The sequence below is a fragment of the Orcinus orca genome, chromosome 1 (assembly GCF_937001465.1).
Source record: "Orcinus orca chromosome 1, mOrcOrc1.1, whole genome shotgun sequence".
NCBI classification, from domain to species: domain Eukaryota; kingdom Metazoa; phylum Chordata; class Mammalia; order Artiodactyla; family Delphinidae; genus Orcinus; species Orcinus orca.
The window spans coordinates 43810208-43826838 of record NC_064559.1 but is presented as its reverse complement, the minus strand read 5'-3'; the positions used below and the strand labels follow the sequence as shown (position 1 = coordinate 43826838).

The window sequence follows — 16631 nt, the reverse complement described above, 5'->3', positions numbered from 1 at the left end:
ACACAATGTGCTAAGCGCTGGCTGGACATATTATATGCCTACATAACCTTCATGACCCATATTCCAAATCATGTCTTTTAATATAACTGAATACATGCACTAAATATAGTAATATCGGTTGTTAAAACATTTTTACTATTATAAGAGGCTGGTGAAGTTAGCAAGAAATGGTACCAATGTTCATAGTATATTTATATTTAGGAATCATTTTTACAGAAAACAAAGGTGAATTTTTTAATAGAAAATATGCCATATTTTAATAGAAGATCACCATTTATCAGAATGCATATGAAAATACTACAACAAATTGGTCTTCAACAGAAACAGCACAATGACAGAAAACTCGGTATGCTACACCTCTGAGGAGTCTGCAACCAGGCTAATTGGAAATCAACACACAAATCCCACTACCCCACACACAAATATGTACAGGTTATATAAGCCAAGATTTAGAAAACACATTGGAAGAGGAGGGACACACCCACATATGTATTTGTGCGCATGTTTTCCTTGAACACATATAACATTGTTTTCTTTTGTTTTACTCAACTCAAAGAAATTCTTGATCTAAAATTATTTTATGCTTAACACTATACCAAGGAAATACCATAAGGCAAGTTTACATTTTCCTGGGAGCTGTTTGTTGCAAGTAAAAAATGTTTTGCAATTTTTTAGTGTAAAAATCCGTATAAAAACAGGAGTTGTTATATAGTGCTTGCCATTTGTGTTAACATTACCGAAAAGCTTTATACAGGACTATTATACATTACAGAAGAGGAATATCAATGAAGAGGTAATCAGTGCTTCCAAACTTTTCTAACTGTTATACAGGGGAGATCTAAAGAGTCCAACATATTTAGATTTATAAGGAATTGTTTTCTTCCCTCTGATAATGTGCTCCCTGAATAAAGAAAAACCCCACAGACACACTGCCTTCTATTCAACTACAGCCACCTTCCAGGGGTGCTGACACACAAGGGCTCTTCTACTGGACCCTACAGTTCTCACTGCCCTTGGACTCGGGGCCAGCTTCTGGGCTGGGAGCCAGCCGGCCTTGCTTGGCCCTCAGGCCCTCCCTGGGGCTGTCAGCCGAACTTCTCTCAGGAAGGTTACTGATGGAGAGAGATCTGGTGGTGGGTTCTCGGAGGGCAGTGCCTGAATCCACTGGGCTCTGTTGAGTAACCTTGACCTGCAACACAAGCGTCGTTGTTAGAGGTTTAAATCACATTCACATTTCTACAACATGAAAACTCAAGCACTTAGATCACCAAATTTGAAGTTAAATTCTTCTTCTAGGAGTTGTACACAGTTTTACTATTTCTTCTTCCCCAAAAACAGGCCCCCATCTAACAGAGAAGCTAGAGAGAAGAGTCGGACACAACCTCTGACCAGCCAGCCGCCTTGCAAGCTTCCCTTGACACCTCTGACGGCCGCAAACTCACTCCCAAGGCCAGTATGACATTCTCAGGTCAGAAGGTACGCTCTTCGAGGGCAAAGACTATGTCCTCTTTACCTTTGCATGCATAGTGCCCAGAATATGCCTACCTGGCAAACATTCAATATTTGCCTAAATAAGAACCCAAAGCAGCTTCCATTTATCTTAACTGAGCCCCTGCTGTCATTCAAATGAACGTATTACAAATGAGTAATACCACCTTCATAGAGTGGAAGCTTTACTTACAACATTTAAAAGACCTAGAACCTCTTCCTCACATACCAGCATTTTAATCATTCCCCTTACATTGTTGTTTTATTCCCATATTTGGTTTATGGCAGAAGGGCAGCTATCTAATAATAAAGTCCAGAAAAAAGTAAATTCCCTTTCTGATGTCCTGCCTTTTAAGAGAAAGAGGGAATCTCAAAAATGCGAGACTTTAAGAAGTAGATGAAAGGGCAGGGTAGCTGGTAAAGTCGAGATATTTTTGAGGTTTCCATGGTAGCGAAAAAAGATATGGGGTCGGGAAAGAGAAAGAAGAGCACGACAGACGAAGCACAGAAAAAACGTCACTTAACCAAAGTGAAAGGCAAGAGTAGACAATTCAGGTAGGAAGATTTGTAAAAGAGAAAGAGGAAGGACTCTTAACAAGGGTGCTCAGCACCAACGTGCTCAGGACCAAGCCTGATAAGCGGCTATGGGACACGTCACTCCCTGTGCAATGGACTGCCGGTGACCTCCTTCTGAAGCAGTAAGAAGAAAGAATGGAAATTATTTCCCCGTTTATATTCTTTCCATAGGAAGTACGTGGTCTTAAAAGGCAGCTAAATACTGTTCATTACAGAAAACACAGTAAATCTGGCCGACAGATCAGATCCCTGGAAAGCTTGCCTCTACCTCAGAGGATGTGCAGGACATTTAAAAGGAGCAGCCTTGAAGGATTAGGACTTAATGGAAAATTACTGTCCATGGAAAGTTGAAGGAAAAAAAACCAGAGTTTTACTGGCACTCCTTTTTCTTTTCCTCTTTTTTTTTTAAAGTAGAAAGTGATACAAAAACACACTTCCCTTGAACCCAACAGCTGCAGGAGAATCAAACCTTTAGATTCACCATTAAAAGCAGGGGGATGAAGAGATCAAGCTGGGGAAAGAGAATTTAAGCTACTCAATTCCTGAAACCCAATTAAATAGCCAAAGCCCACCCTTTGGCCTCCCCCTCTAGACTCAATTTCTTTGATTCTGAATTGACGAAACTGTAGCCGGTGATCAGAGTTTACACTATGGATTTGATCCTCATGTTGGTTAGTTAGCCTCAGACTCACCCATAACTAGGTGAGGTCGGACTTACCAGGTACTTAAGCTATTAAGTGCACCCATACCCTGACTGTCTTACAAACTGTGTCTGCAGCCACAGTGGGGAGAGGGCAGGTATGCAAATGGCTCATTGGAAATGAATCTCATTAGTAGGAAAAATAGCTAAGACCCCACGAACTGCTGACCGACTCTGTGGTGACGGCCTCACCATCATCTTCTACAATTAGTGGACGGTCCTCTGGAGCTGACTACCAACCCTAGATTCAGATCAAGTTTACACACAATCACAACTCCCTTGTTCCCAGCAAACTAGGAGCTCTGGGCTTATTCATCCCAGAGACATAACAGAGAGTGATCCTCACCTAATCCGCATTTTACCCATGTTCCCCTTTGAACTTGTCAGATGTCACTAAAGGTTCCGTTAAACGATCTAGGAAATCTCTCAACACTCAGCCAGTGACTTCAGGCAAAGGCTCATAATCCCAAGTTTCTAAGCAACTGCTTTAGGAAACGACACCTTGCTCTCTCTTTTTTCAAACTGAATGATGAAATATGCTCAACAGATGAGGCAAGCATTTTATAAGGTGATTCAGAAAATGCTGAATTAAATTAAAAATCAATAGGCTGGGGCTTCTCTGGTGGCGCAGTGGTTGAGAATCTGCCTGCCAACGCAGGGGGCACGGGTTCGATCCCTGGTCCAGGAAGATCCCACATGCCACGGAGCAACAAAGCCTATACACCACAACTACTGAGCCTGTGCTCTAGAGCCCGTGAGCCACAACTACTGAGCCCGCGTGCCGCAACTACTGAAGCCCATGCACCTAGAGCCCGTGCTCCACAGCAAGAGAAGCCACTGCAATGAGAAGCCTGCGCACCGCAACGAAGAGTAGCCCCCGCTCGCCGCAACTAGAGAAAGCCCGCATGCAGCAACGAAGACCCAACACAGCCAAAAATAAATAAATTTATATATATTAAAAAAAAAATCAATAGGCCGGGTTTCAAAGGCTTACATCTAGTCATGAAGTCCCCTATAACCTTCTTTCAAGAGGAACCACCCTCCATTCATGTGCACAAGTGCACAAAATTGCTTAGCAATGCATAACCACTGGTGCCTACTGCAGCCTGTAGCTAAAGCAAGCACACAGGTCTGCAGGCAACCATGGTTATTGCTCTGTCCTCAGCAGATGCGACAGCAGCGTGGAGAGCAGGCCCCCTAGCGTGCAAAGCTCTCTTTCTTAGATAGTAAGTCTAAACTCCACATGGAAACTGCTTTAAATAACATCAATTCCTCATAAAAGAAGGGAAAAATGACCCATATGATGATTTCATGAGGTGATTTCCTAACACACCTTTAAACATCTATTATTGCAATCACTTCAGAACATTCACAGCTCCATTCATTCAACAAATATCTCTACTAGACATGAGGACACAGGTAAACTGTAAACATAACCAGGAACATCGCAGAAGTCGTACTGGAACTCAGAAGGCAGACATTTAGGAGAGTAGTTACAGTAAAGTGAGCTGCCGTGAAATAGCAGGACGTACAGGGTACTACCTATGTATCATGATTTCCTGTTTTAAAAGAGCCAAATACTTCATTTCAGGAATTAGCTTGTGGTTAATAGCTTTAGTCAAACCTGGAAGCTTCACTCTTTAAAGGTGCTAGTTACTTTATGGAAAAGAAGCTGTTCTTATTGTCCCTTGGAAAGTCAGGACCTACTCCAGTGTACTCTTCAGTGTTCTATTGCTACCAACATCCAAGAGTTAAATCCAAATGTGAGTGAGTGAGTGAGTGAGGAAAAAGAAAAAAAAAGATAAAAAGGTGGGTGGAGGGGTGGGGATGGGGAAGACATTTGCACAACACAGTAGAATACTTCTAATACAAGTCATGAATGGGCCCATTTTAATAAGTGAAAGAAAACCTCAGACCCTTCTTCCTCACTCCTGAGTTAATCAAATTTTTATTATAATGTAAGTTATGAACAAACTTAATAGTAGGCATAAATTCCTTAATCCTTAAAGCCCTTATACATCAACATAGCAAACATGTGCATATATGTTCTTGCTTTGATGCAACTAATCACCAGTGTCTTTGTATTTGGTGTCTAAAATCCTACTGAGGAGCATGCCTGCCCACTTAAGAATGACTACCTTACACAAATACAGTTACTACACTTTCAAAGCTTTGTTGGCTGGTTCAAGGTAATCATTGAATACTTAAACTCTGACAAGTAAGCAATCAAAGTAAAATCACGACATTAAAAAAAAAAAATCTGTGAGCCATTCTAGAAACTTCCAACAAGATTCCTGCAATCCCTAGTTTGAGAAACAATGGGAAAAGATCAAGACTGGAGCTGAGAGAGAGAGTAGGTGTTAAGTCTGGGCAGGTTCAATCTTCGTAAGTCTTACTTTCTTCCTCCTTTTATAATACTACTTACTAGGAGAGTACAATAAAATAAGAAAATAAAACTTGAGTTGCATAAAATACATATACTTTGCATACATAAGTGGTAGATGCTGGTATGGATTATTGTAATGGGACAAAGATCTGTGAAGCAAATATCCTCTATGCTTTAAATAACGTGACTGGGCTGTTTGCAAGGTGCAGAGAGGTCCCTAAGATCCCAGCCCTCCCTACCCTCAACAATCAAACTAGAGACATCCGTAAACAGAGCTACTTTCTCCAGATATCTACTGAAATATGTGCTTTTTGTAGAAAGTAAAGGAATAATGAAACACAAAGAGTCAGCAGCTGGGGGGCAGATGGGTGAGAGGGAAAACTGTGAAGCAAGCAATGACCAGTACCCATGCCAAATCCTTCAATGGTACTGCCCGAAACTTTCTTACAGACCCTCTGAGCTCTGATCTAACAACGCCAATTCCCGCCAAACAATTTCTAAGTGGCCCGCTGGGTCAAGGACAAGATTGTGCGGCAGGGTAATGTGATGTTTATCCTCGCATCTCCTCGCTACTTTCCTCACTACTGACTTCTTTATACCCCAGGGGGAAGGTCAGACTTTGAAGAGCTCCTGAGTCAGAGGGCGCAGTGTCAAACCCTTGCCCAGATAATGCTCTCATTTCCTGGATTTCAAACGGTAGATACACGTTCACAGTAGTTTACCTTTTGTGATCTGCTGCCACCAGCTGTTGGTTTGGAGGTCTCAGCGAGATTTTCTTTGTCGAGACTTAGTGGGGATGGTGCTAACTTCTGTGCAGCAAGGCGGGGGCTGGTCCTTGTCACCATGGTTGTTCTCCGCAGGATGTATGGGCTAGTCTTTCCTGTTGGGATGTCGGCAAACCCTAAAGGCAAAAAGCTGCCTGTCAACACTGCTGGCTCCAATTCTATCTACGGTGGGAGTACTACTCACTAGGTAAAGTTTGAACAAGGATAAGGGTGACTCCGAAAACACTTTCTCCTAGCCACAGTGGACAATGGACACAGTTTATTCATAGTTACCCTGGAGTCATCAAATTGAATAAATCACTAACAGGTTTTTTTCTTATTAGAAACGTAAGAAACCACATGGGGAAAATAACATTAAACAGAAAAAATTTTTCCTGCTTCTTTTATGTGGATGTCGTAACTCGCACTTTTCTAAGAAGAACACACCAGCAGGCCTTCCTGTAAGATTTGGATTAGAGGAGGAAACAATGGGTGAAATGGAAAGGAAAGATATAAAAGAAAAGGTCTGCTCTTGTGGAAAGGAGGAAAATGTGAAATGGTAGCAGCTACTTGAGGTAATTACTCTCAGGCAGAAAAACTATGTGGGAGGAGAGATTTGACCTTGCTCTGCACTCATCATCTCCTTCCACAGAGGGAACTGACAGGACCTGTGATGACTGAGAGGTGAAGGGCAATGCCAAGGATACTTAAAGAAAGCATGTCACACACAGCATTAAAGTAACTACAGTAACTACAGCAGCATGTGGTTTTGCTTTGTTTTTAACCCTTTAACTACAAATAAAAAACAGAAACGAGAAAGAGATAGCTAACTATTTAGGGGTTAGATTTCCTAAAGCCTAGAGCTACTCAGAGCAGTGCTTCTCAAACTATCTATGGCAAAAAATTGGTTTTGATATTTTGCGGGGGAGGGGTGGGAAGTAATTTCCCATCTGCTGTGGAATGATACTTTTGTATAGTACAATAAGAATGAATCTAATAGAGAACTGATTATGTGCTTGAATGTTGCAACAATAGCAAAGGGCTATGAAAATTTCAAACTCTTACTCTTGACTTCTATACATTGTTTTGATCATGGAGCAGTAACAAAAGTTCCTAGACTGGCCCCAATCTCTGGGCCGCACTTGGAGCACCAGTGGGTTTCAAAAAAAAAAAAAAGTGGTAAGTGGCTTCAGCCAGGGGTCCAGCATCATCAGGCCCATCCTCTAGCTCACCCACTACCTGGGGGTCACACAGGACTGAAGGTGGGAAAGCTCAAAGGGTGTCTTTGAGTTGGGGATTTTTCAACACAGAAATGCCAATTTCTAAACAGGTTTTTGACAGCCATTTTCCAAATCTCCTAGTACTTTTGGTACTGTGACATGAGTAATTAGATCTTAGCCATTCTCTCATGACAGAAAAGAAAGTATATACCTTACCAATTTAACAGTGGACTATTGCTTCTGAAGGTCAACGAGTACTGTTACGCAATAACCTAAAAAATAAATGCTTCTGTCTTTTTGTATGTGAATTTTTATAAGCACTTTCAAAAGAACACAAATACTTTTTGAATTAAGAGTACCTTTCTTTACAACTTCTGGAAGTCCCTCTGGCTCAGGCTCAGCGTCTTCTGCCTCCTCTGCAGGGTGAATACCACTTTTGACTGCTTTCCTACTTTTTTTAGAAAATTTCTCTGGTGTAGAAGGTGTGGTTTCTCCCCCATCCTCCCGAATCCCACCGGACCTTTGCCTCTTGCCTGAAGCTTTATTTTGGCCAGATGATAACTTCTTTTCAGTAGCAGAAGGGACTGGGGATGGTCCTGGAACAACTGAATTCAGCGAAGGAGAACTTCGAAGATTAAGTTTAGATTGTTGTGAACTCAGACGGGCAACCTGTGTTTCTAACATCTCTTTGGCTTTCTCTAATTTCTCATGGCTTATAAGCAGGGAACAGTATTTATCCAGGTATTCGTCTGCCTCCTTGGTTTTTTCTTCAAGGGTTTCTTTCAGTTCTTTCATCTCGGTCATTAATTCATCAACATTAGCATCCACAACAGTACCTGTCAAAAATAAAGCGACACATCATTTGTAACTTGACGCTTCTCTGATTAACACTGGGCATCAGCAAGCAGATAACCTTAGACTTGCTTCTTGATTTTTATTTTTGGGAAGAGTGGCAGAAGGTCTATCTGTGTATGTTCTTATAGTTCTTGTTTGGGAGGGATCATATCAACATACATATTCTAGTGAGTTACATACTTATTGGGATAGCTTAAACATAACCCACCAAAATCTCAAACTCATATTTCAGCCAATCCATCAAACCTTCTTGTAGTTATCATGTGACATCAAATGAATTAATTTATTACATCCCCGATTTTCCCGTCCGTCCTTTCTATTGTAAGGGAATGAACAGTAAAAGTCACAAGAGAATATAAAGTCACTGCTGTAATGGCTTTGGGAGATAGGAAAGGGCCAGTGACGAGACAAGGCCAAAGAAGTTCTGAAAACCATTTGGAGGCAATGGAGGATCTGATGGACAAGGGCTTGAGGGATACTACAAGGGAAGAGGTCTCAGTAACTTATAGCTGCCTGGTTGGCACTGATTCCATTAGAGACACTCCCTGGAGCCCCAATCCATTCTGAGTACTCTTCTCAGGAGGCAAGACTGTTGATCTCCCACCCGTGCCAATTTATGTATGGTCCAAAAGAGGCACTTATACTATGCTTGCCATCATCTATCCACACAGAAAAAGCATTCCACTCTGGGGGCATACGTGGAGAAAAGTGGCAGGAAGAGTTGTCATTTCTTTTTTATTTCACCTCCATACCCAAAAATATAGCCCCCAACCCTTCCATTTAGTTGACCCACCAGGATGGGCCAAGGCCAACCAGAATCAGCTGTTTATAAATTACCAATGCCAGCTCACATGCCAGTGTTCCTTTACATTAGAACTACATCATGGACATCCACATGAAAAACCCTTCTTGGAAAGGCTCATTAGCAGAAAGGGCTACCAGTTTTTTGTATGTTTTATAGAACAGAAGATGCAATAATTCTGTTTTTAAAATGCAGGCTTCATTCTGAATCCTATTAATGGCCCCAAGCTAAGCACAAAATTCTGAAATTGGAAAATGCTGAAAACGGCTAACTGCTGAAAATCAGCATGCAGTCATAGAACAGAGCACTAACGACACTTTCCATGCAGACACACCGTAAGTGTATGATTCACTAGTGGAAAACAGTCTGGGTTCACTGATGTACCCAGTTAACACCGACCTGCTTTCTGTTTCTCTCGCGCAGCTTCAAGATGAGATACCTCTTTCTGCAACATCTCCTTTTCTTCTTCCAGCTGTTTACAGGATTTGATCAACAACTTTATTTTCCCCTGGGCACGATCGTTTTCCTTCTTCAACTTATCTGCATATTTTAGATTTTCCATCTACAAAATAGAAGTAATTCCACTTAAAACCTTGAATTGCTTTTCATAAGCATATGGAAAAATAATAAGATATAATTAAGAATCATATGCTATAAATTTAAGAACTATTATCTTCAAAACAATTCATCTTCTCTGCTCAGTGTCCTAAGTCCCCCCAGTAGACACTGTGGTTTTGTCACTACCTTTCTTAGTATCAGCAAGCATCAGTCACAGTTCTTAATATAATGTCCTATTAAGTAGCCCACTATGTCTGTGTTTATCCAATAGGAATCACACCGGGAGGTAGGGGCCAAGGGTCCGTGCACATATTCTTGGTAGGCCAAACACTCTAGATGACAGAATTGTTCCCTTTTGTGATCTGTGCTGTTGCACAATTTCAATACCTAAGATGGCATTTGTTTCGTCACACCAAGTGATACTACGGCTCACAACACAAATTTAAGGCCAAATGATATTATGGTTTACAATACAAATTTAAATTTTATAGCAGCTCAAACAAAAAGTGAATAGAATGGTGGCAGAATTATGTCATCGAGCACTTCTCAGTAGAACATGTTCACAGTTCCTTAAGCACAATTGCAAAATCAAAAAAAAAAAAGCTCTGAAAATGATTTCTAGGCAAAACTTGACTTGAACAGATATGAAGGAATTTATTCCTTTATTTATCCCACCTTGTAAAAATATTCATACATTTTGCTGTAGAAATATGAATTTGATTATGAAGTATTACCCCAAGATTCTGATGGGACATTATGTAATATGTGGCATATGCATTGTATTATGCAATATCTAAGAAATGCAGAATTGTAAAACAATCTAGCTCTAAGAGTTTCTGATAAGAGATCATGAACATATAAAGGCAGACCAACTATTAAAAAAAAAAAAAAAGAAGAACCTGAGCATCGCATTCATGTTACAAGTAGATTTCATTCTTTGCACATTTCACCTTGAGATAATTTATTAGCAATGTTGCAGTAAATCTGCACTTTCAGAACTTTCTATTTCTGATTCCAACAATAATTGGATTAGAGATAGATTTAATTCAATTTCAACAATGCTGGGACTTCCCTGCTGGTCCAGTGGGTAGCCCTCCACGCTCCCAATGCAGGGGGCCTGGGTTCGATCCCTGGTCAAGGAACTAGATTCCACATGCATGCCACAACTAAGAAGCCCGCATGCCGCAACTAAGAAGTCCACATGCCACACCTAAAGATCTTGCATGTTGCCACGAAGATCCCACATGCCATAACTAAGACCCAGCGCAGCCAAAATAAATAAAGAAAGAAAGAAAGCGATGCTTATCAACTTCTACTTCATTAAAATTATATAAGATTTGTATAGACTCAACTAACAATGTACCATTTTGTGCACGGCATATATATAAATAGACATTCCCCACAGTACAACTGTCGAAGATTGAAAAAAAGGAGAAAGTGAGTAAATTAAAACTTAGACCTGAAGCTACTTCTGTCTTGTTATTAAACCTAACATCTCTCATTTTGTAGCAACAGGACATTATTGATCATTAATGTTATTTTGCACTTAGTTTGTATTTTACTGGTATATTTCCTTCACCTTGATCATTGTATAAGAGCTGTAAACATAAGAAATCTATACCTAGTTTTCTGACCTTTACTGAAAAATATTTATTTTCCAGGTTCATATTGTACATTCTGGATGGTATTTGTTTTATGAAAAGAATTTTGTGGGTATCAAAACAGCCTCCCTCTCCAGGTAGAATTGCTGTAGCACCTTCTACAGTCTCACAATACTGAGATGAGGGCTCACCTCCTTTTTTTTATAAAGAAAAAAGTTTTATGGTCCTTGCATGGAAAAGAAAAGGAGAACATACACATACGTGTACCTGACCAAGTGCTTGATCTCCCCATAAGCCATGGTAACGTGGGTTTGGTGACAGCAGTGAACCTGAAGACCAGTCATGCAAGACTTTCACCACCAAATTATTATTATCCACACCTGGAGGGGCCTGCCCTGATCTGTTATTGGCTTGCTCTTCATATCCATCTCAAGAAGTCTCTGACATCCTCTACTCTGAAAGGATTCACTGAGCAATGAATGAAGTTTATTCAAGCTATGGAACTGCAGGCTATCCTCTAATTTTTAAAAACAACTCAGCAGACAAGTGATGAATGGTATTATTTATGATTACAAAAAACTTTTTTCATGAAAATTAAAATGAAAGCACTTAATTTCATACTGTTAAAACCACTGTTAGACGTATGAACCATTCTAAGTCATGAAGTAATGATAAGTGAACATACCTTGGTTTTCTTCAATTCTTCTAAAATCTCAGTGGTCACTTTCAGAGAATTATTGAGTTCTTCTTTACTGGACTTTAAGAGGTCTATCTCCACCTTCTGGGAGCTGAGACATTCTTCCTTAGAAGTTAATTTCTCTCGATATGTCTGGATTTCCATTTCATACTAGGGCAGAAAAATGTTACTTTAGCCAGGAGGCTCAGGTGAAAATATTGTAAAGAAAACAAACAAAAAAGAAAACTGCTGATCCGGGGACCATTTCAAATGGTCTTTGCAACTCCCTTACTATTCTACTCCAAGACGGAAATGTATTTTTAAAAAAATCAAGTCATAAAATAAGACATGTGCAAGTAACTGGTGGAAAGATAGGGAACTTAATAGGATGGGATGTTCACAGGATTATACATCATAATAATAATGCAGAACACTGACCTTCTTGGAAAAAATGCCTCATCACCATGGTCAACACACTCTCTCCAGTTCCCCCAGTCACCAGACCACACATTTTTACCTGTTTGTTTACATCCAGAAGCAAAGCCTGGTGTTTCTTTTCAGCTTCCTGAAGCCGTAGCTGATATTCAGCTATTTCTTCTCTCATCTTCCCTTGCTTTTCCATCTGGTCTTTGTGTACACAATCCAAACTCTTCTTCAGTTCACTGTTTTCTAGAATGAGCTCCTCCAGTTGACTCTAATGAGAAAAATAATAAAATCATGGGAAGATAATTAAGAGCCTGGATATATATATCAACATCTAGAAAATACTGAGTACTGTCTTGCCTGTAATAGTTTACAGGCAAGACAATCTATATAGAATTAGTGCTATAAATCCTTAGCAATGTACAGTCAACACTCTGTTTCCCCAGATTTCACATTCACTGATTCAACCAACTACAGAAGAAAAATATTCCAAAACACAAATTCCAGAAATTTCCAAAAAGCCAAACTTGAATTTGCTGTGTACCAGCAACTTTTTACACAGCATTAACATTGTATTTACAACTATTTAGGTAGTATTAGGTATTTTAAGTAATGTAGAGATGACTTAAAGTATACCGGAGGATGTGTGCAGGTGATATGCAAACACTATGCCATTTTACATAAGGGACTTGAGCATCTGCGGATTCTGGAATCCGGGGAGGGCCTGGAACCAATGCCCCGTGGATACCAAGGGATGACTGTATTCACTTTAAACGGCGATTTCACCTCCAGTGGCAATTTCCTTTGCTCCGGCCCAAGGTTACATCCACGGGGAACACAGAGTCTCTGAAACCTGGACTTCGCTACTAAAACACTCTGGACCAAACCCTCCTAGGCTCCCAGGCTCACTTATTTAAGTACTTCTAGTGCAGTAATTTCTTGACCTCATTAGCAGCATCACCACCACCTTCACACTCAAGCCCCTCCAGACTTACGTTTTCTTCCTTGGCCAGCTTAGATTCCATCTTCTATATCAGTTTAAGAATTTCCTTCCAAAGGCCCCCCACTCTTCTGCCCTTCTCTCCCTTCACTGTGCAGGACTATCAAAACTGCAGCCCTAGGGCTTCCCTGGTGGCGCAGTGGTTGAGAGTCCGCCTGCCGATGAAGGGGACGCGGGTTTGTGCCCCGGTCTGGGAAGATCCCACATACCGCGGAGCGGCTGCGCCCGTGAGCCATGGCCGCTGAGCCTGCGCGTCCGGAGCCTGTGCTCCGCAACGGGAGAGGCCAGAACAGTGAGAGGCCCGTGTACCGCAAACAAAACAAAACAAAACAAAACTGCAGCCCTAGAGGTATCTGGCTTCTCCGTGCCTGACCCCAAATAGCTGTTTCTGTACGTGTTTATATACATGCTGTGTCCACTTCCTCAGCAACCGTTCACCCTCAACCCACTCCAACCTGCTTTCATCCCAGCTCCTCCTGAAATGGCTTTTCACGGCATCGTTAAGCTCCATGTTGCAAATTCCAGGACTCCTCAGCCCTCATCTCATTCGAACTCCAGGAAGTATGTGCTGCCGCTGACCACTCCTTCGGTCTTGAGATAGCCTCCATGCGTGGCTTCTAGAACATGACACTCTCCTGGTTTGCCTCATCTTGCCTTCTCAGTTTCTTTGCTGGTTCTTCCTCACCCTACATGCTGGAGGGCATCTGGGCTAGGCCCTGAGCCATCTTCTCTTCTCCATCTATGTTTTCTACCATTCCCATAATTTTTTAAACACTACCTATATTCTGAACTAGCCCAATTCATGTATCCACCCTAAACGTTTCCTTCAATCTCCAAGCTCATGTATTTGGTGTCACTTTAGATTCTACTCTGTTTCTTTACCATGCCTTCCTACTGCTCCAACCTTCTTTCCTATTATTTTCCATCTGACTCCAGACACAATGGCTTCCTTTCCATTTCTAAAATGTACAAAGATTTTTCTAATTTCAGAGATTCTACCACTCTGCTCTCTAGACCTAGAAGGCTCCTTCATCTGCCCTGTTCTCCACATGGCTGACTCCTTGCCTTGCACGTGACATTCTCTGGCCATGCCATCTAAATTAGGTTCTTCCTTACCCCACACTCCACTTCCCAAATATTCTGCAGTGAAGAATCTTGTTTCCTTTATAGCACTTAACAGTTTATGATTATTCGATATACTTCCTATTTAATGATTTATTGTATGTCAAGATGGTAAGTTCTATGGGTGCAGGAAGAACCACAGGACAGCTATCGCCCTCCATTCTATCCTCTGACCTTAGCCGTGTTTATAGAATGAATAAAGCCATTGCAGACTAACAAACTCATATGTATGGCCTTGAGGCTGAACACCTAGCTTTCCTTTTTAGTAGAGCCTATAAATGAAAGACAAATAACAATATACTTGGGATACTCCCAAGCTGCTCAGTACCAAAGGAGATTTTAGCAGATGCAGGACTCAAATATCATCCATAGGAACTCCTTCCACACAGCATTGCCAGAAAATTCCATGAGCCAATTGCTGAGATTAAATGCTGAAGCTTTTCAATGTTCATTAGATTAAATACCACATTGAAAGAAAAGCACTAACTTCCCCAACTCCTTATACAGGCCATTACAAATATCGTTTCAACTTTTTGTGATTACTCTGGGTCATAATCACAATTATATTTTGCTGTCCTTTTCTGAGAATTACTTAGGGATGAAGTTGCACAAGGACTTCATGAATATAGGAGTGTTTACCATTTGCATGCATGGTAGCTGCTACCTAAGACTTGGCGTTAAAGAGATTCAGGAGAAAGCGCATGAATCAGCAATGTCTATTAGGGGACCAGCAGTGGGAGTGGCAGCCCAAACGCTATAGTTCTGCCCTAACCTGCCCTAAAATAGCACCCCAAGACTGCTCCAACTTTACATCTTACTATGACTTTCTTTCTGTTACTTTGTTAGTTCTTTGCAAGATCAGTGCATTTGTCTCTAGCAAGTTCTGGCTTGTAATCTGTGGCAGGCTAGGACAACAGCCTGCTGAAAGCAGCATGAAATCCATTTCTGGTATGCATTAATGTAGTTACAAGGGTCATCTTCTATGAAAAAAATATTTGGGCTCCATGACAGGTATTTTCATGTGTTCAGGGGCCTCGCCTGACTCCTTCCGGGCTCATGACAGTGCTGGATGGCGAAAATTACTGCAGGTCTGATCGTGACATGAGCTTGGGTTACTCTTTTCAAAAGCTAAAAAAAAAGTTTAGTACATTACAGAAGGTCTTAACAAAAACAAACAAGGAGAGAGTGCACAAGAATTATCAGAGTGTAATGAATCTGTCACAGAGAAACTTACTTTTCTGCTCTTCATTTCTTCCGACACTAATTTTAAATCTTCAGTTAGCCTGTTTTTCTCCCTACTAAACTCTTCTTTCAGCTCCGTCGTTTTCTGTACCATTGCAAGCATTTCCTTCTGCAGCTCAGTTTCCTTCACAGTCATTGTGTTTACCTGAAATTTCCTCTTCGTTAGGATCTGCTTATGGTTGTCTGTTTGATCAAATTAATCACTCTTATATGGCATATTCACGACATTCGCCTTAGCTTCCAATAATAAAATAAAACCCAGCTAATTCTCCCTTTACTAATCCACTCAACTAATATTCTCAAAACCTACTGGTAAGCTTACCTTTTCTTCTCTGCAAGATTTAATAAAAGACAACAATAAGGAAAGGAATGACAAAGAAAGATAATATTACCAAGTCTTAAAATCCTTCATAGAAGTAAAGATTTGAATTAAACTTAAATATCAGAGATTGTATGAGGCAGTGACTTAATCTATCAGCTCTTGGATCTCTTACTAATTCTCCAAATGCCATGCTAAAATGCAAGAAACATGACTATGATTCATTAAAACCAGTTAAAGCAGTATTGTTTACATTCGTCCCTATATCAGATTGAAACAGCCTGGTATAGTTTGTCTGTCTCCACCCATAATTGCCATACAAAAACTTGAAATTCTTGGAAAATACAGAGGTATGATTGATTGTATTTTCTGGACAGTCTCTTAATATTTGCCCAGTAAAAACTTAATTTGAAGGAATCACTTTCCTAGGTCAGTAAGTATAGGGCAAAAACTTAATTTTTCTTTAATAATTGAGCTTCCAGATGGCAGATTTTCCCCTTTAAACATCAGCTAACAGAACAGGAGACTGCCCGAGGAGAAAGTACAAAAGAGGGGCTGAAAGCACAAAATCCCCAGGACATGCCCCGGGAGCCACGAGGGTTCTATCAGTTACAATTGTATCAGTATCTTTAATAGTTCTTTCTCCTAAAGGCAAAAAAAAGGCAGGGCAGCAGCAAAGGGGATCCCTACTGATTCTAACTGATATCTGTTATACTCTCTACAGCAGTGGTTCTCAACTGGGTATGGGTATGGGGGCTACTATTCTGATGTACTGTGAGAAGGGAGCCATGCACAACCCAAAAGCTTCTGCCCTGTCCAGGTGCCACAGTGAAAACCATGCCAATCCATACAAGTGCCCCATGGAAGTGTGTGCCAAAGCAAAGGGTCACCACTGCTGG

At 40.9% G+C, this 16631-nt stretch overlaps 1 protein-coding gene across 2 annotated transcripts in view; it reads right to left on the bottom strand.

The window, feature by feature from the left end:
• Nucleotides 1-230: 230 nt before the first annotated feature.
• The window catches only part of CENPF (centromere protein F), a 61019-nt gene continuing 44618 nt past the window's right edge, over nucleotides 231-16631 (bottom strand). Inside the window, exons 14-20 of one of the 2 annotated variants that reach the window (XM_004275243.3) lie at nucleotides 15406-15558; nucleotides 12144-12320; nucleotides 11636-11797; nucleotides 9191-9353; nucleotides 7494-7970; nucleotides 5873-6051; nucleotides 231-1189 (exon numbers count right to left, since the gene is read on the bottom strand). In XM_004275243.3, the coding sequence (XP_004275291.2) occupies nucleotides 986-1189; nucleotides 5873-6051; nucleotides 7494-7970; nucleotides 9191-9353; nucleotides 11636-11797; nucleotides 12144-12320; nucleotides 15406-15558 (1515 nt within the window). In that variant the 3' untranslated portion in view covers nucleotides 231-985. The remainder of the gene's footprint in view (nucleotides 1190-5872; nucleotides 6052-7493; nucleotides 7971-9190; nucleotides 9354-11635; nucleotides 11798-12143; nucleotides 12321-15405; nucleotides 15559-16631) is intronic. The other variant, XM_033438010.2, reaches the window with a different exon arrangement.